The sequence below is a fragment of the Carettochelys insculpta genome, chromosome 10 (assembly GCF_033958435.1).
Source record: "Carettochelys insculpta isolate YL-2023 chromosome 10, ASM3395843v1, whole genome shotgun sequence".
NCBI lineage: Eukaryota > Metazoa > Chordata > Testudines > Carettochelyidae > Carettochelys > Carettochelys insculpta.
This window is the reverse complement of record NC_134146.1, coordinates 38,538,268-38,559,333: the sequence shown is the minus strand read 5'-3', so window position 1 is coordinate 38,559,333 and position 21,066 is coordinate 38,538,268. Positions and strand designations below refer to the sequence as shown.

General features: G+C 41.6%; 1 protein-coding gene across 2 annotated transcripts in view; it reads right to left on the bottom strand.

The window, feature by feature from the left end:
* FNDC3B (fibronectin type III domain containing 3B) overlaps positions 1–21,066 on the bottom strand; it is a 402,180-nt gene that overhangs the window by 161,844 nt on the left and 219,270 nt on the right. For both annotated transcript variants that reach the window (XM_075004071.1, XM_075004072.1), the window contains exons 5-6: positions 18,718–18,955; positions 15,632–15,925 (exon numbers count right to left, since the gene is read on the bottom strand). In XM_075004071.1, the coding sequence (XP_074860172.1) occupies positions 15,632–15,925; positions 18,718–18,955 (532 nt within the window). The remainder of the gene's footprint in view (positions 1–15,631; positions 15,926–18,717; positions 18,956–21,066) is intronic.

The window sequence follows — 21,066 nt, the reverse complement described above, 5'->3', positions numbered from 1 at the left end:
AAGTGACCCAAAATCGTAGCACATGCAGTTTATTCAACATAAGACAAAATATAAAAACAAAGGTAGAAGTCCCCCCGAGATTAAAATTTATATATTCACAAATGAACACTTCTCACTATTCTTGATCCAAGTATTTGTCTGCTCTAGGTATTTATATTTTGTTCTCATCATGGTTGTATCAGACTGCCTCGTAATTTTTAATGTATTTATCCTCAGGTATAGACTAAGATTATATATGAACTACAAAAGCATTTAGTTTAGACACAAAATTTAGGAACAGATGGAGTTTTTCTGAGGCTATAGCAATGCCTGCTCTCCAAACAATATTAGCTAAGCCAACAACATGGCTATGTTACACACAGCAGGTGTGACTTTTTCCACATCACCATCAGCCATGGGTATTGTCCATATAAAAATGTTAGGTAGACCAGACCTTAATGATTTGCACAAGTCTGTGGTGGCATAACATGGGAAGAAGCGGAAATAGTGGCATCAGATCAGAATCTCTGGAAAGCACTTGTTGCCCAATGTGCCCAGGTGCACAGGCGGACCTAAATCTAAGTGGTGGACCAGACAATATAACAGAGGTGTCCCAAGTCTTAGTTTGGTGCCCTAATCCTAAGGTCATCCTTCTTCTCACTCAGACTACATGTAACTATAAAAATAAATTTATATTTATAATTTTTCTGGAACATATTCTAAGTAGATTTAAAAAGGACTATTTTTGCAGATACTGTTCTTAGAGATGTGGGAAGGAGAGTGGATAAACTAGAAATATTGTTCCATATTTCATATTCAACACTAATCTATACACTCAAGCTTCAGCATGTTTCTTATATATTTGGGACAAAGGTTGCGTTTCATATTTCACTGTTCTGTGGAACACTGAAATTCACATACAATGACAAATCTATTTAAATCTTCATAGGATGGTTTTTTTTTCCCCCCAATATTAAATAAACTCTACTGTTGATTTTGACAAGTTGTCTTCAGGAGACAAATCTGCTCTGTCTCCCTAGTTTATAGAAGCAAATATGCTGAATGGACTAAAGAGTTGCAAATTCACCAGAAGCACTGACACACCGACATTAGGAACGTATTCTGAAAACAGAGCATTTTTACACTGCCATTAGAGGTACCATTCTTATGGCCTTTGACCAAGTGAACATAATTATCATTTTGAGATGCTTATCTCATTGATCTATTGATAAACAATTAACTGGAGGAACTCATCTTCCTTCAAGCTCTGCAAATATTTTAGATGGGGAAATTGGCCTTCTCAACTTGCTCCAAATTCATGCTACTCAAAACGCTTTGTTAGGGTTTCTTATAAACCATGCTAATCATAAAGCTTAAAGCAGTTGTGGAGACTAGAATGTGACCGTGTGGTCAAGTCCACAAATGCATCTAATATTAAGACCATATCAATGCCCACATGCTGACAAAATATTCTCTTATTATTTACTTGTACAACACCTTCTCTTTCTATCCATTTGTTGCCTCTCGTCTTATACTAGGATGGCAAACCCACTGGGACAGAGTTGACTTTTTGTTCATTGTTTGTACAGACCCTAACACACTGGGTTCCTGTTCCATGACTAGGGCTCCTAGATGCCACAGTAATACAAACAACAACAACAACAACAACGTAATTGCCTCCATCTGGACACAGCAGAAAACCACCGCAGATTCCTGCTCAATCCAACACAGTTGTGAAACTTTAGGCTTGGGCCTGGATTAGCAGGAGTTTTGCCAAGATCAGGAGTGAACTACATTGGAGATTTGTATGTCATCTGCCTGCACTGTATTATCTTTACCTCACATCAGTACTTCATTTCTCTCACTTACATGAGCTGTAGATACACTCACAAATGTAATAAAGTTTTATTGTTAAAACAAGACCATATTTAGTAGGCCTAATCATTTTTAAAGTAGCAGCAGCTCAGCATTTTAAAGTTGTAACAGAGTCAAGTATGACTGTATCAAATTGTGAACTCCATTTTGTATCATAACCTCCATTTTGCAATAGGCCCTCCATTCTGTTATGGGATGCTGAACACATCACCTTGCCAAAGGTAAGGTGGCTGGATTGCACTTCAGACAGCTGCCCTGACCAGGAAGCACATTTGACATCTCACTTAAGGACAATCACAGAACAATCCCAGCCATAAACTTTAATTGTCTCAGTCCCATGGAACAATGAAACTTGCACAGAGAGGTCCCTGCATGGTTGCTAGATCTGCAGCTTCTCAGCTTGGAAAATGGGAAAAGAAAAGATCTGTGTTTAATAGGTCTTCTCTGAGCTGGAGAGAAACAATCACTATACATACGCCAGAATGCCAGGAGAGATAGAAGGCATTCCGCCTACACTGAAATGTTGACAAACACACCTTAGATTCAGACGAGAGACAAGATCGGTGGTGTGTGTGGACTTCCTCTATTTTGAATAGTTCTGTATCTGACAGGTTTTTCACAAGCCAAGTGACTATCCTTAGGAAATTCTTTAGCTGAGCCTGTGCCCTTTGCTTCCCTGCCATATCAGCCCTAAAGGGGTTAAATTAGAAGCCAGAGCTCCCACAGCCACATGAAACTCTGAGGGATCAGGTGTTAGTGACTGGTGTGAGGGAGGGGCTTGGGAAGTTGGAAGCACTGTTTTCAGGGTCTAGATCAGCTAGACAGTGGAGTTGCACATCCTAAAGAAGGGCTCAGATGAGCCTGAGGCTGTGTCATCACTATGGACTGGCTTGACAGGCAGTGATTGATTCAGTGGGGGTCGATTTATTGCATTTAATATAGATGTGATAAACCATCCATCAAGCGCTCTCCCGTTGACTCCGGTTCTCCACCAAAATGAGAAGCGTAACCAGAGTCAAGGGGAGAGCATTAGCTGTTGACTTATTGATATGAAGATATTGCAATAAACAGACGTAAATACGTCAAATTCAGCTATGTTATTAATGTAGTGGAAGTTGTGTAACTTAGGGCACCGGCCCATGGTAGTATTGACCAGGCCAGGTTGTGATAAAAATAAGTAGATAAAATCTTAGCTGTCTTATAATACTCTTGATTTCAAATCTGGGTTTTTTTGTGTGTGTTATCTCTCCATGTTAATTAAGCAGTCATTCCACTGGTGCACACACGTACTCCCATGCTTGGTTACTGCATTAAAAACACACTTAAGGAAAATTCATTTTTATGCTATGAGCTACAGTGACTAAGCTCACTCTGTAACCAACTTTATCAACTGCTTCAAATGGCCTTCTGCAGTAGTTTTAAGAGATTACTTACTAACAACCAAAAATGAAAGTGTAGCTTCCAGAAATATTTCCAGAGGGTATATTAGGCAGCAGATACTACTTATTTTAATGCTAAATAAATTTTGACCTAAAGTCATTAAACCAATTACTTATGTTTCTGGAACAAACACATTGGGACACATTTTCAAATACAAGCTTTAAATCTGGGAGCGCAATTTCACAGAAAACTTTTTCTATATGTGCAGAGGGAATGTGTGTGTTTTTAATAATCATCAGGCTGAGTGTGAAAAAAACTCTGGCTGTGTGCATATGTATCCTATATCTCTATGTGGAAGTCAACAATATGTCTAGGTTTTCGCATGAATAAAGGCATCTTATGCAAGTTTGCAACTACAGTAGGGTCTCAACATTTGCAAGTGCCACATTCATGAATCAATTATTTGTGAGTGGCCTCGCTTCCCTGGGGCTCCAGGGCCGGGAGCGCTAGTGGCTGCTGTGGGTTCCCAGGAGCTTTGGGGCTGGGAACGCTGGTGGCTGCTGCAATTTCCCCAGGGGTACAGGTGGAGACTGCCAGCAGCTGCCATTTCCCCAGAATCCTGGGCAAGGAGTGCTGGCAGCCTCCGCTTAAAAGAGAGCTCTAAGCCAGGCTCCTCCCCCACCCCATTTGCAAAAATCAACATTTGCGAGGGTTCTGAACACAGAACCCTTGTGAATGCTGAGACCCTCCTGTACTGGCCAAATGCAAAGAAGTCATTCCTTTCATGTCTGCAGCTTGAGTTGTAGTTTTTGATAATTTGGCCCATACTATTAAACAGTCTTTTTGGATTGTAGGATAAAATTTTCAAAAGCACTGAAGTGACTTACGTGATTAAGTCCCTAACTTCGCACTGGGTTTAGGCAACTAAAGGTGCTAATAGGCATCAAATGGACACATGAGCATCTAATGCCCTTTGAAATCCATGAGAGTAAGGTGCCTATGTGCTTTTGAAAATCACATTAGTTTTCTATCTGCATATCTAGATGCATAAACACCTCTGAAATCTGACCCTTTAGGCACTTTGGAGCCTACATCCCACTGACCTCCACAGAGACTTGGGGTGAATTTATACTTACCGGACAGTCAGAATGGTTCGATCTTCTGGAGTTCTATTTTTCTGTGTGGAACAAGGGAAGTCAGCATGAGCCTGCAGAGCCCCGATTTACACTAGGTAAGAAAGTTGATTCTGATGTCGATTCTAGCTACACTAATGGCATAGCTAGAATTGCGTATCGGAAATTGACTTTTGACCCTAGTGTAGATCTAGCCTTAGGCTTTTAAGTGCCTAATTTGGAAAATAGAATTTTAAGCCACTAGACTGAAGGGTACCATAGTCTGAAGTGCCTGTTTTTCTCAGATACTGTACTTAAGTAAAAACAAAAAATCCTGTGGCACCTTAATAACTAACAAATTTATACTTAAGTAACTAGTGCTTACGGACGTGCACAGACAAATGTGAATAATATGCTCTATCATTTAAGAAATGACAGAAACCTAGGGTGAGACATGAAAATACTTTATCAATGGTATGCGTGTGTATGTATAATGATGGTAAAGAAAGCTCCATCTACAGCTATTCTTTTAACTACTAAATCATCTTCTAATCTCTTCCCTCTTTGTTCTCCATCCCCTGCATTAGAGCATGTCAGTGCCACTTACAAGAGACCACCTGCTTGCAGCAATGAGACAGAGCTATAAAGCACACTCGCCAGTAATCATGTGGCTACATTCATCAGTCCCATGGCAGCTCTTAGTGCCATGCCCACTTGTCTGATATGTCTAAATAGGAAAATGAAAGACAAGAAGTTGGACGCAGAACCGTACCAACAACTGCTTCTGCAAACCGGGTATATTTTAAATTTCAAAACTTATGAAGTTAGTTGCCAACCTCCACAATTGAGTTTCATAAATTATTCTGCCATCAACGTTCATAGGTCTCTCTCTACTCTTGAATGAAAACATATATAGTCATTCTATTACTTGCTTATAGTTTTATTTTTGGCTATATCAGTATCATAAAGTTGCAGGGGAAAAACCTGTTTTCATGGGTATACAAGAATTTTGACTGAGCAGAGAAATGAACATAAGCCTTTTAAAGGTATTCAAAGCTAACTTGTCTTCCCACACTTCTCATACAAAACCCCATAGCCTATCAAACCACTGCCCTATGTGCCCAAGAAGGAAATCATGGGGTTTCTGCACAGGAAGTGACACAGGCTATAATTTACAGAGGACAATGTGAATGGGAGAGGAATTCGACCAACTGCTCCTCTGTAAGGGAACCCTGTCATTTAAAAAAAAAAGAAAAAAATAGAGAAAATTAAGAAAATTCTTTAAAAAGTTATAATTATGGTTTAAAATACAGAATTCCTAAAGCCTATGCTCAAGCAAGCTGGGTCCAGGCAATACTGAAGTTATCATTATAGCTCAGAAGGATTTGCTACACTTTCAGCAGTTTGCTCATATTAAAGCAATCAATTGTCCTTCCTTCTCTCCCCTTCCTTCCTTCTCCAAGGATCACTCCTACCTTTAGAGAACATCTTACCACTTTCCAGCATACGCACCATTCTCCTTTACTGAAAATCAACATCTTCCACCTTACAGACACCGTTCTGCCAGTCATAAGAGGCTGGGAGGAAAACCTTCTGCAGCAGTTAGTAACTCATTCATGCTCCTAAACTGAAATTATCATCTCTCTGCTAGACACGAGATACAGAGACCATGAAGCTAAGTCACGGAGCCTCAAACAGGAGTCTGTAACAGAAGCACTGACAGATTTTTACCATACCAGTAATTAAGGATAGCAGTATATCCTGAGGTGTTTAACAAAGATCACAAATAATTAGTTGGATAGGCTTAAGCAACAAAATTTCGTCTGAGTATAGAAGTAAGATCTTTTGGCACTTGTGTCATGACCATATTTCAAAACCTTTTAAACTGTAATCTGGTAATACTGTATGTCTGACCTATGAAGCCTTACACAAGTTGAACCTCTCTAGTCCAGCACCCTCAGGACCTGACCAGTGCCAAACTGCAAAAGGCCAAGATTGTCTAGCAATATTACCAACACTTCCATTGATTACTGGGCTCTTAGAAGATATTCAGGGTAGATTAGAGCTAAATAATGGGATGCAACTCAGAGAGCCAGGATTAGTGGCTGTATATAGACTTTATGGGACCAAGGGAAACTCGGTCATACCCATGATAAATGGACAACTGGCTAACTAAAATCATGTGGGACCAAGGATCCTGCCAGACAAGAGTGTGCCAGACTAGAGAAGTTCAATCTGTAACGTTGTTCTCTAGGGTGTAACAGCTTTTCAACAAATCTGGAGAATCTGACACAAAAGAAGTAAATATAAGCTGCATACTCTGAAATCTCTAGGCACGTACTATGGCGTGCAATTCCTAACTTACATGTGTCCTTTCTCACAAGTTACATAGTCATGAGAATTTTAGTCAACATTTTAGTTCAAGCACCTTCACCTTGCTGGGTAAACAGAGTAGAGATAATTACGTCATATGCATTTAAAAACTCTCTAACGTAATAAATATGCTTAAACAGGGTGTTTTCCATAAGAAAAGGTGCTCGCATTATAATTGTCTCCTTTCTCATCTCACCTTACTAATCATCTCCCATATATACTCTGTTGCCATTTAGTGGGCTCCCCACATTGATTTAAACCTTTTTTGAGCAAGAATTGAGCTTTATTTTCCTTCAGAGGATCATGCAAAATCATGACACTATAAAAATAATAGGGCATTTGTTACAGAATAGAGGATACTGCTCAGGCTATACTTACTGATATGAAACAAACTGATAATCTGACTAGTTTATCAAATGTATCTAACAATTACAGTGTATTTATAGTTCTGTACGGTTTGAGTTCTACTGTACTAATTAAGCATCCATACAAAAAATTATATACAATTCAAAAGATAACAATAGGAAATCTTTAAAACTGATAGAAACCATACCATTCTCTGCTAAATACTATGGAGATTTTAGACTCATTTCTATGGGACCTTATTTGAACCCAGATTCATGAAAGTATCCCCATTCTAGACCACACTTGCACATATTTTAAAGGCACACAAAACTAAGCAAATGTTTAAATGCTCTTCTAAACTAGGGCTTCAACTTCCGTATAAACATACTGATTTAATTCTTATTCAAAGCACAGGATTGTTCCACAAGGGCAGTATCACAATGTCATTCTTATTTATATTATCACCACCACCAAGCCATCCCTTCCTTCTGTCCTTCCCCCACTTTCCCACCCCTCTTTTCTCTCCCGCCCCGAGTTGAATCAGTTCTTTGGAAAGCCCCATACTTCTCTTAGCAAGGGAAGGAAGCAGTGGAATATTGACACGAGGCCAAGTTTTCCAATGTGCTCATTCAGCGCTGTGGCAGAAAAGCAGAACACTCTTTACACATTTGAAAGGTTGAGTGTATGGGTAGTCTGGGAATTACGAGTCCTGTGATCTGCATCACACTTTTTCCAGTGAATATTCTGTGTGAATACAAAACTGTTCTTTCATAGTCTATCGCATTTGTTCCTTCATATTGTTATTATTTATATGATTTAGTAGTATTCTCACTACAGTGTCCAATCCATTAGACCACATTGCTTCTCCAATAAAACAGTCACTCAAATTACTCATTAAGAAGTGTCCAGATAGGAGACACTGCTACTGAGAGCTTGCACACGGCTCTGGAAAAGACAAAAGCTTTAAATGTGCCTGTCAGTAAAGACACAGTGCATGCAACCCAGAATCTGAACCGAGAAGCAACAGAGAAAACCTGAAATTCCAAATCTGGAACACTACAACTGTCTTCAAAATCCCACTTCCTTGAGGAAATCGATCTCTAGACCACGTTGTCTAGCATTGATTTTAAATAGTGTTGTTTCTATTCACAAATGAGACAACTAGAATCCAGTACCTGAGAATTTCTGCACCAGTTATGTATAGGGATCCTAAAGCACCATCCCTTGGCAGCCAGTGTGGCAAAAAGACTGTTGTTGTTTAAGTGACAGCAACATGCCTGCCAAAATCACATCACAGAAGCTGGCTTACCAGATTGCTTTGAATATTCAGAATGAGCCTGCCAGCTACTATTTCATACACACAACTAGCAAACTGAGGCTCTGACCTACAAACCATAAGTATTGTAAAACACATCGCACATCTAGTTTTGTGAATTTATGTAAGGAAACTATCACCTATGGTATGTCTGTTTAAACTGTTTCCCTTTCCAAGTTTGTATCTGTCTATCTCCTGAAATCCCACAGATTTGTACAAACATGTGCTAAATAGTAATGAGGGCATGTGTGCGTGCACGCACACACATTGGAAAATTCCTCCTAATTCTGAGGAATTGCTTTTTATTCCCTTTTTTGTTGCCCACAAGCAGTACGTGGGCCCTGGAGTTAATGCCAGATGAATCGTAGACTTACTTGAGCGCAGCTGTAGGTGGGAATGGGGCTTGTCACTCAATTTCAAAATGCCAGAGAGTTGTTTGCTGCATTTGGTTGGGAGTGATGTTATTTTCTTGGTCTCCTGCCAAGAAGGATTTTTCCCCAAGTCTGATTGAAGACACCATGTGATTTTCCATCATTTTGGTCCATTTCCACTTTTAAAGACTTCTTGGCTGACAGAGTCAATGTTCCATTGCCCTGATTTCATTAATTTTCTTGGCATGTCAGTTGTGCTCATGTTCCACAGCTGGGGAACAATGCCGGCCCACAGAACTCCTTGGCCCTAACAATCAGAGAGAGGCCCCCATGATGTAAAGGAAGATGAGAAATGTCCAAAATCCAGAGAACGCTCCACTTCTCAACAACAGGCACAAGTCGACATAGAGGCCACTAGCAAGGATCACTACTGTAGATGTGAACACCTGCACAACAACAGTACATCTAGTCCAAACATAGTTTATAGTAAGAGGACTCTTCGACATGCTATCCATTTTGCATTGTCCCTGGTGAATAAATGAACACAGGGGCCTTTCTGTTCATTTTTCAAGAATTGCTCCCCTAGCAAGATACTAAAAATCTGTTTTAGCATCCTAATTTAAACTACAGGCATCAGGAATTAGCTGTTATAATCAATGGACATGGCAAAACATTACAAAACAAACTGAAAGAAAGGCCTTTGTCTGCAGCCTTGAGATACCAGGCCCAATTAAAAATTACACAGTCACAGAAACAAAGGGAACTACTGTGAGCACAGGTGTGCTGTTTCTAAGTTTCATCATGACTACAAAATCTCGTACAGGAAGAACTCTACAAAGCCAAGACAATGAATATTAGTTTTTCTTTTTCCTCCCCTAGGTAACACTCACATGTGTCTAACAAAACCTAACATTCTCACCAAGCACATGGCATGAAATGACACTTATGCATACGAAAGGTACGCATAATTTATTTCACATATTTGGTGAGCCAGTTATATAGAAAGCAATATATGAAGAGGCAAGAAAGAGTTATCTTTTCCTGAAGTACTTGCATCTGATATGGGATTATATTTTAATTATATATTTATAATATATTATATAAATATAATCCCAATTTTCTTCTCTACTCCTCTGTTTCTTCCTCTATTTCTCATTCAATTTGTCTTTTTTGATAGAGTTTTTCCATACCCGAATCTTGCAATACTGGTTGCAGCAGGGAGCAACTCCCAGTTCAAACCTACACTTGGGCTAATAACTCAGCCTCAGAACTATGCATTATATTAGCTTCTCAAGAGTTTTCTTTGGAAGGAAGGTTGGCAGCTGAAGAGGGGAATGGCTGGAATTTTCCCAGTGCTCTTGAAGCTCTTCCTTGGAAACTTAGCACTTTGTGGCAGTTATATTCTATCTAGTCAGCAACACTGGTAATCAATTTGAGATACTCAATATCAGTAGAGTTTATGGCCCATTGACAGTAAACCTCTGACTTGCATGTAAGTTGCATTCCTGGGCAACCACTTTTCAGTCAAATTTTGTGCAAGTCAGGGCAGCCAGGAAACTGACATGGAGCCGCCAACCAGGCAGAAGCCTGGCTCCTGGAAGCGGAGGGGAGCTGGGATCCAGACTGCCACTTGCTTCCCGGCTCTCCGCCACTCTTGGGAGCCAGGATACTGACCAGCAAATTAGCGCTGGTCAGTTTCCTGGCTCCCACAAGCAAAGGGGAGCCAGGAGCAGAGGGGAGCTGGAACCCAGGCTGCCGCCTGGTTCCCAGCTCCCCGCCACTCATGATTTTGACTCACGTTAATCCAAGTAATGTGCAAGTTGAAATCATGTAAAATAGGGGTGTTACTGTAAAGCACTATGCCAGCCTAGTAACATGAAGTTCATATTAGATGTAATGTTCTGAACTACCATTAACAGGAAAGTACGTTTTTATTTCTATTGAAGAAAGCTGTACAAAATTAAGAGGCCAGCCTGGCAGCCACTCCACACATGAAGCTACCACGGGGCTTCAATGGAAAATTTAGGAAAAGCACAGTGTGCAAATTAAGCCCCTCAACTGGAAGTCCATAAGAAAATTCTTCCCATGTGCTGCAAATATAATGCACCAACAGCAGCCATTCAAACACTATAAGACTACAAAATGCCTGGCTTGATGCAGGAGTGCCCCCCACTAGGAGCATATATCCCCCCACCTTTTTTTTAAAGTTATATTCTCTCTTGTTTGAATTTACTTCTCTATTCTGTTGCTTTCCTGTTCAGGAAGCTCTTTCCCTCCACTCCCATTTGTGAGCACAAGATGTTTTTACAGGACAGCAAACAGCTTCCACAGTGAAATTATCTTTCTTTGATAATGACTGTGTTGTAAGTTTAGGATGAGAGAAGGGAAAGATGGGCAGACTGGGAGATGGGAGAAAAACAAAAAGGAGGACATAATCCACGTCACCTCTAGCCTCAAGTAAATCTTCTTTGAGTCTCAACTGGCATGTCTACATTGCAAAGAAAAAGCTACAGTGCTAAGTTTCAGAGCTTGGGTCAACTGACGCCAGTCAAGGGGTTAAAAAATAGCAATGCAGAGCTTCAGCCTTGGTCTAGCACCCAGGATCCCCAATTCTCTCTTGGTCTCAGAGCCTGAACTCCAGCCCAAGCCTGGATGTCTTCACTGCTACTTACATCCCTTTAGGTTGAACCTCTTTGACACTAGGTGCTGCAGATAAGGGCTCTAGGACACCCCAAACTTCATGATTATGATAAAAGGCACAAATCAGTGAAAGGTAAGAGATTTCTAATCCTTAAAGTGTGTAAATGTCTAGCAGATATTACACATTTGTTTCGATTTATACCAGAGTGTTTATTTGGACTAATATAATCCTACAAGAGAAAAGGCCCACCTATAATAATTCCAATGAAAACAACAAAATAATCTAAAATTAAGTAATCAAACACAAAAAGGGCATGAAAACAAGACTCTCCAAAGGCTCCTGTGTCCCTATGCCACATGAAGAAGAGAATTGGATTATTGACAGTTATTGTAAAATTCAGGATCCAAACAGCATCATAACCTACAACATTGCTACGGTCCAGATGGAGGGGAAGGTGGCAGCATTTTATGTTCTATTACAGAGCCAGTATTCAAATAGTGACTTGTATTTTCACAAATATGAGCTGTCTTCATTTGCTATAACCTATCAGACCTGAAACAATTACTCCTGAGGGCGTTCTGTGCCAAGAAATTAAAAATTCTGCACAAAATATTTTAATATTCTAAAAAATTCTGCACAAAATATTTTAATATTCTAAAACATTCTGTAATTATTATTTGCCAATCAGTAAACACAGAGGCCCTGACACAGGGCCTGATCCTGCACCAGAAACACCCTGGGTCCCTGCCCTTCTGTGCCAAGATGCATCAGGAGTGGGGCAGGCAGGCTCATGGCCAGGAAAGATCCAAGTGTAAAGGGACTCGGTGTGGAGAGATCCAGGTCAGAGGGTTCTGCACTGAACAATCTGGATGAAGATAGCTCAGTCTGGGGTGTCCACGTGTGTGTGGCATCCGGCTGCTCAGAGACTTGGTGGGGGTGGGGTTTACAGGGAAACTGCGACTCTGCAGGGGCTTTCAGCGGAGGAGCTTAGTGGAGGAGACTGGATTTCGGGATGGGGCAGCTCAACATAGGGGAGCTGGCTTTGGTGGCACAGTAGTATGGGTGCAGCTAGTACGAGTCAATGGCAGGGGGGTCTGGATGTGGATACTCAGGACCATGTAGGGGAGGAGGGGCTCTTCTGGTGAGCAGTTGGGGGGAGGGGAGGGTTGGGTTTGAGCACAGGGAACTCGGTGCTCCACATCTCCTACAGGGTCAACATCTCCTACAGTCACCCAGTGCAGCTTGGCCTAGGAGCAGAAGTCAGGGTTCAGAAGCATGGGGGCATCAGGGGTTGAGGTTCACGGGGTGGGATTCAGGTATGGTGGGTGAGGGGGGTTCTGGGTATACAGGGTGAAGCTTGAGAGGGAAATCTGGGTGTGGGAGGTCCGGACGCACAGAGGTTGGGTGGATGGTGGGGGATAGCTCCACACACAGTGACCCCTCCTACCTCCACTGAGAAATGAGGGGCCAGGAAGCAGGGGAGGATGTTGAGCTTCCTGCAGCTGGGGAGGTTCTGACTGGTGGTCTGACTCCCAGGGGAACAGGAAATCTCCTCCTCTCTTGTCTCCCATCCAACCGGGACTAGCAGCTGATCCTAGATCAGGGTGAGAGTCACTGACTGGCATGTCCACAGCCCTGCAGTGATTTACCCCTCTGTCGGCTGGGTGTGATGCATGACATCTGTTTGCATCTTACTTTTGCTTCCTTGTCAGAAAGTCATTTTTCTGTGGGGAAGCAAAGAAATCTGGGGGGAACCTGAATTCTGAGCACGCACAGTGGACATAAACTCCCCCGGGGTAAACAAAGCAGAATTTTGCACAATGCTTTACTGACAACAAAATAAATCAATTTGCAGAAGCGCAGCTGATGCAGCCTGTTGGCAGCACTCGGAAGTAACACAGCCCGTGGTTAGTCAGATCTGCCATAACAAAGTGGTGCTAGTGAAAGCAAGAAAAAAATTACTAAAAGAGATTTAGGCATCACCTGACACACCCTTTGCAGCTCATAGGTCAGATGTCTATTTCCTTGTCTCTGTCCTGCTACTGAACTTTAATGCTTTTACCAAGCCCTCTCTTAACAGCACACACGCTGCACTTTGCTGCTCTGCTGAGAAATTCTATTTTAAATCTCCAGGCTTAATGTGTTTTAAAGCACTATTGTCCCAATTTTAAAAGTTGAAACAGGTGTGTGTGTGCACGTGCACGCACACACACGTGTCTCTCCCCCTTATTATACTAAACCAAATTCTCTTCAATTGCACCCATACACTCTCATGTGACTCTTACTTTTTGCTCAGGAAAAAAACTTGGCCAACTGAGGTACATATATATTATACAGAGTGAATATATATAGATTCAAATGAGAAGGAATGGGAGTGCTCTGTAATAATTTAATGTTGTATTTTTACCAGGCTACTGGGATGTTAACTATACAAATATATTGGGCTTGTTTAAAAACAGACTGCAATGAAAAGGAAAGAAGAAAGCAAGGAACGTGAATGGCTGAAGATGAGCAACTTCTGTGAAAACACTTCAGGGCAGTTAAGGGATAATGTCCTTACAGGGAAAGTCTGGTGCACAGAGATCAAAAACACAACAGCCATTTAAAAAATAATCTCTCTCTCGATGGAGTGCTATTCAGGCGACCCAGATTAAAATGGAGGCACTGGTTGGAGTGTCTGAGAAAGTTAACAGCAACGAAGGGTCCTGTGGCACCTTATAGACTAACAGAAAAGTTTTGAGCATGAGCTTTCATGAGCACAGACTCACTTCATCTGATGAAGTGAGTCTGTGCTCACGAAAGCTCATGCTCAAAACTTTTCTGTTAGTCTATAAGGTGCCACAGGACCCTTCGTTGCTGTTACAGATCCAGACTAACACGGCTAACCCTCCGATACTTGAGAAAGTTAAGCCTCCCTAAATCCCTGTCAGGCACTGGACAGATTCAAGTTATAAAAGTCATGCATAGAAAATTATCTTAATTTAGTTTCTCTAAATGCTTTGTCCTTCCTACAAAACTAATAATTCCTTGGGTTAAGACGACTGTCTGCTCACTATATTCATCACTTGTCACAGATTCCAGAAGAGAAGGAAGCACAACTGCCAGGCTACCACCCCCTAGGGAAGAGAGAGTTGAGGAATTCCACCACAAGCAAGATACATAAAGGTACAAATCCTGACACCTAACGGGGTCTAACAGAGAGTGGACGGAGGTGCAACTAGGCTAGACACACACTTTACACTACATGCAAACTCTCTCCTGGTGTATAAACTGACACAGCTACATCACCAGAGAATTTTGCCCAATACTTACATCCCTAAATTCACATATGGAAAGAGTCATCTTAAGTCTTCGGAGTAAATGAAAGCCTGCTTGTGTGCTTGCTCACTCCTCGTTGACATTCTTATTTTACCACCTGACCCTGTTTCTGTTTTAATTCAAGCAGGAACATTTCCAAATTGTCCAGTAAGTCACTGAAGTCTAATATATTTACATATTGAGATGCGAGTGGGGACACTGACTTTTGCCCTGCCCTGCCCCCAAGCTCATACACTATTTGTGGCTCAGCCCGGCACCATAGTGCTGACTTATCGACTGCTGCTCCACCCTGTCCCAGGGCTATGGCTCACATACTGTTTGGAATTGTTCAGCCCTGTGAGCAAGGCACTGAGCCTTATTACTAGTAACTATTGTTCTGCCCTGTCCCAGGGCCAGGGCTTACAAACTGTGCAGCTTGCTCAGCCCTGATAGAAGGCACTGAGCCTACTGACTGTTGCCCACCCAGCCAAGGGCTAGTATTTGTAAAACGCGCTGATCAGCCTGCCCAGGAGGCGATGAGCTTACGCATTGAGGCATTGGCAGGGTGATAAGCCCTATTCTGCAGACTGCTACAGGGCCAAATTGCTTTACAATTCAGAGGTGCTTTTTGGAGTTATGTGAAGTACAAAAGCACTCAGAACTAGAAAGTTACTCAGCTCGCACACAGCAAAAAGGTTTTTTAAAGAAAGGGATTATTAATGGGACATACTCATGAAAGACAGAAGGGGGAGGTTTCCTCTTAAAAATAAATATACTGTAGCACTGTAACTCAAAAATCACAGATTAAATTTAAGTGAACATCATATTAATAATCTTTACTTGCATGTTGTGTTGTTTTATCCATCCACGCCCGAGTTTTTGCAAGCCTGAAAATTGCAATATTGAGGAAATAAAAAATAAAAACAATAACCTTTCAAATTACCATGTGAGTCTTGCTCGTTAGACTTTGGGCTGCTTCTTGCTCGGCGCTCTGTTTTTTTTACTCCTGGTGCTCCCCCGCCACCCCCTCCTCCACTACTTGCTCCATTGTGACTCTTCGCATAACCATTGTACACAGTTGCGCAGGTGCCTAGGTGATTTTTGTAGATGGATGAAGGAGGGCTATTGAGGCGGTTCTGGCGATCAATCTGTCGGTCTTTGAGCTTTTTGTGCTGTGGTTTGCTGTACTGATCTTCCCTGGTAATGTAGCTGGACATTCCATATAGTGGTATAATTTCTGAAATGCAAGAATTTAAATGCATTATCTGAAAGCTGAAATCATCATCCAAACACAGAATGACATCCGAACCTAGATTTCATCAACCCCTTACTCAATGAAGCTAGGAAAAACTTGCCTAAGATAGATTTTCACAGCAAACCTAAGATCCAGGAAGGTTGGAAAACCTGTTGCATAAGCCTGGTCCACATATTATTTCAGCTTTCATGACATAACGCAATTAGCATGGAAATCAAATAAATACAGAAGCTTTGTGTGACTTTTGTTCTTTGTGCGGCTTACTGAATCTCTCGGCAAAACCAAAAAGAGCTAAGCCCAAAGAAGACTAACTTAAAGGTTCCACATAAATCAATAGCAACCAAACCTACTAGGTTTACACCAGCCCCAGTGTGACCAAAAATGCATTGCCATGCAAAGAATTCAAAGTCATCACTTGTCCATCTAGGTTTTCTACACTAGCCAGACTTTGCAATACTCTCTGTCACCATCCACAACGGCTGATGCATGTAGATGCAGCAAATGAAAGCACACCTATCTATGGGAGCTGAGATGGGCAAATGGTCCATAAGGGACGAAGAAAAGAGACATATAAATACATTATTTTTAATGTTGAAATACATACAAAAATTCAAATAACTTTAATATGAATGTCTATGTATGGCTGGGTGAAATTTAGTAATTTTGGTTTATAGGAAATTACATAAACATTTTTAATCATTTTTCCCTGACCAGGGTTCATTAACCTGTGGATTGTGTTTCAAATTTGGAGTTTGAACAAACTCAAGCTCATAGCGAAACAAATAAGAATATGCAATACAAAACCAATACAAAGTCCTCAGGAAACCCAAGATTCATTAGAGCTAAGTCTAGATTAATTCAGTAATCAGCCCAGTCTGTAAACTAAGCCAGAGTTTTGGTTTCCAAAGCAAACATTCTGCCCAGCTCTCGTGTTAATCCTTTGCTCTTGAAGCAGAATTTACCATACATACTTTATTTAGACCTTGTTGAATTGCTCCAGTGGCTTGGTGCTTTTATTTCCTTCCTTTTAGAAGTGTCTTACCATTTATCTTTCCTTATCTAGTAACATGATAGTATTAAAATGCTTGCATCAAGTAGCAGCCTATACATAATATTCCAAGAACGTGATACACTAAATGCAATCAATGTTATTTTGGGGACTGGAGGAAGGAGCTGATAAGAAAGAATCTACAAGTAGGGCGTTTCAGAAAAGAAAAGCAATTTTAATTGTCATTTTAGTTAGTACATACTCTATTTTGCAATAAAATACGTGGGGGACAGTGAATTACTGTTCATTAATACAAGATGGCATTCACATAACAACCAGAGGTTAGATTCTTTTAAGACTGTAAATGTCCATGACACCACTCCAACAAAGCAAGCTTCAACACTATTTATACCCTGTGAATTTACACAACAGATCGGTAACCCCAAGTTACAGAAATATTTACTGTCTACAGTACTAGCAGCTGGTAGTCTGCATGTCTGTCTATGTACTGGAGCTTTTTGTATTAGAGATTGGCAAATTGTTCCTTTGTAAAAAGGGAACAGTAAAATTCCTATCCCATTTGACTAGATATTATCTGACTGATATTTTGTACCTAAAAACTATGGCAGTATCATTTGTCTTTTTTTTTTTAAAAATGTCCTGCTTTTTCTAAAACCACCAATGTATGTACAATTAGCATTAATCAGAAACTTTCTGTACCTTCTATTTTCCCCATGGAAAATCAGAACAAACATTTAGTTTTGAATCAGTTCAACATTAATCTTGATCTATCTAAGCTGTTGCAGTGTCTCATGAGAATTGTAGTTCAGATGCCTTGTGCCACTGCTTTCCACCGTAAGCCAGAGACTCTGGCTGAACTACATCTCCCATGATGCATATTGGTCTCTGTTCTGGCTACACAAAAAACAGAACAAAACAAAACAAAAAAGTGAATCTACAGAGAGAAACAGTAAATCTACAGAGAGAAACATGCCAACTCCAAAAATTTTGCTGATGTTGATACAATAACTTTATTTCTTTTTGTTTAACACTGTTTTAGACCACACAATGGCTATCTCAAATGTGGAAGAGACATAACAATGCATAGTGCACGCATAAATGAATTTTGCTTTCACTCCTTTCACTTCAATTATTTACTTATCCTGCAATGATTAGGGCTGTCATTTTGCCCTTGGGGACCAGACAGCGCTTTTCAAATTGACCTATTGCACATTCGTCCAAAGCAGATAAATCAGGACACCCTCTTTACTATTTCAGAGTAGTCCACAGAAGCTCTAACATGACAAGGGATCAGGAAGATGTATCAACTTGATCAACATCAAGATCCAAAAATGCCAAGAGAAAGCTCTGACACGGACTGCCACAAGACTTGTCATAACTAACACACCTGTCCTATCACCCGCTGCCTCCACCCAAACAAGGCTGGCAAATTTTGAATTCAGTGCTTCATGAGGATACAACAGCTTGACTCTCACACAGGCACTTTGAGACAATAAGATGGAAGAGTTTTTTCCCCTTATAAACACAACTGAACTGGAAATTAAGGTTGCGCCCTGCACACTAAGTTTTCAGGATGTAATATTCTTGAGTTCTTTCAGATGGGGTTTATCCACTTCCCAATATCTTGACTGCTCTATAGATTAAAGGAAAGAATCCAGTTCATGTGGGGAACACTACTCAATCAACTGTACAATTCATCTCCACTGTCTGACAACTGCAAAAATGTTGGATACCATTTAAAACACAAGGATTTCTTTTTGCTCACCTTGTTCTCCATATACTGTAGGCGGAAGATGATGCTGTGGGAAAAATTGGGGTGGCATGTCTCCAGGGCCAGGAGGGTAGAAAGCCGTATGAGAATTATGAATGAAATGGGGGTGGTGTGTTAGGTAAGGAGGTAAATGATGCGTTGGAGAGATGGCAGAGGGATAACTGGGAGGATAACACTCTGGAGACTGAGGTGTAACGACCACCCTCCGAACGCCTGTGTTGTCTTCTATCACCTAAAAAAGGAAAGTGGGAAAATTAATGCATTATGTATCATTTGAAATACTGCAGTTTATTAAAATGAGCTGTCCTTTGCTAACATCATAACATATGTTTCTAAAGTTACAATCAGCATAAAAAATCTCAGGAGTAAGATGGTTTCCAGCAGAGACTGAGAAGCCATGCTAATTAATTAATACATGTATTGAAGTTAGTTAGATCTGCAGGGGCAGTAGGAGATAAAACAAGTAAAGTTAGCGCCTGTTTGCCACAACTCTTATGAGCAACACTTCCCTCCTGCGAATTGTTCATTCAGTAACAATACAGCCTCCTCATAACAGCAACATTGGTGATGCTGAAAGTCACATCTAGGGCAGAGATTAGGGGAAGCAGGAACTTTGCCCCCTCCAAACTGAAGTTTTCTGCTCCCCTCAGGATCATGCTCCTTCAGTGTAGCTCCAGGGCACATAGCCATATCCTCTTATCCTGCCTCACAAAGCCAGTCCAGGAAGCAGAAAGAACCACAGTCAAAGACTAGAGTGAGCGGGAGGCCTGTACAGCCGGGTAACAGAACTCATGTGGTGCATCTTTCCACTGCCCTCCCAAAGGTGGCCCTTCAGCTCACCTCCAGGGCACAGAACCCCATCCTCTTGCCCTGCATCACACAGCCTTTATGGAGAGCATGTTTAGCAGGGATTTTGTGGGAAGGGTCTGAAGAAAGGACTTCATTATGAGAGGTGGTGAAGCTCTGGGGAGCATCCGCTAAAAGGTATTGTCCTTCCTTTTCTCAGCATGGCTTACAGGTGGCCAGGGGAGGAGGCTGAGTTGCTGTTTAGCAGTGGGGAGTATGTGGGGCCCCCCACCCACTCAGGGAACTATTCCCTCCATCTCAGTTGCTGGTGGCAGGGTGCAAGTGTGTTGTTTTGCAGTGGGGAATCAGTGGAACTCCCTCCCTAGAGCACTGATCGAGCCCCATCTCCCTCTCCTGTCTCTGCTAGAAGCCACCACAGCCTCCACTGGAGGTTGTGCATGGTACCCTCTAGCCCTTGCTAGGGTAGAGCACAAAGCTGCGAGCAGCAAACCCTGGCAGCAAGGCTCACTCAGTCATTTTGCCAACTTGGGTCTCCCCTGCCACATACAGAGTTCCCCTCTTCCATTCCCCAGACTTGGGTTTCCTCTGCCCCACTCCCTCCAACTCCCCATCCCTCTTAAGGTGACTGCCCCACCTCCTCCAGAACACTCAACTCTTGATATGGCTTTTAATCAGATGGCACCCCCCCTTATAGAAACAGACACCTAGGAGCAGCATGGCAAAAGGGCAACCATATATTGCTTCTAATAGGCATCAACCTCATCTGTATTTAGAGTATACACCATTCAGACACCACCAAAAAGCAACCAAATAAGAGTGTTTTCATTAAGGGGTAAATTTTATCTTACTTGAGCAGCCCCAGCCATGGACAAAGACTCTGTGGTACTCGGCAGTGGACAAAGACATAATCAACAGATTCTGGCCCAAAGACCTTGCAGTCTAAATACAGATAGGACACTGTCTCACAACTGCAGCTGCCTGACTCTTTTCAAGTTGTCACATCATGGCAAGGGAGAGTTTTAAGGAGGGTCTGAAGGAAGAGTTAGTTTTGCAGATGTTCATGAGGAGTTTCTCCCAAGTGTGAAGGGCAGTGCACACACACACATCAGTGCTGAGAAAGTGTGTAGGGAGTACTGCCTATGCCCCAGTGAGTAAAGGGGTGTACAGAAGGAACACAGTAAGCTCTCAACTGTGTAATGGATATGTGTGTCCTACAAACACTGCTATTCGTATGTAGGTGTTCCTATTATAGTTCACTTAGGACAGACTCACTCAGGTTTACACTCTTCACAAGAGACTCCATAACACACTGGCAAAAAAAAAAAATAGCGACAGGCTACAGGACCTGAGGGATAGGTGCCCATAGTGCACTGCTGCAACAGTCAAACTTCGACAATGTAGCGGGGACACACTACATCGTCTTTGTGAGCAGGGGTGGACATGACTTTGACTTTATAAAACCTAGCGATATAAAGTCAACTTTAATCAATTTGACTTTATTTCCGAGTGCAGACATACCCCTAGATGATACTGGGT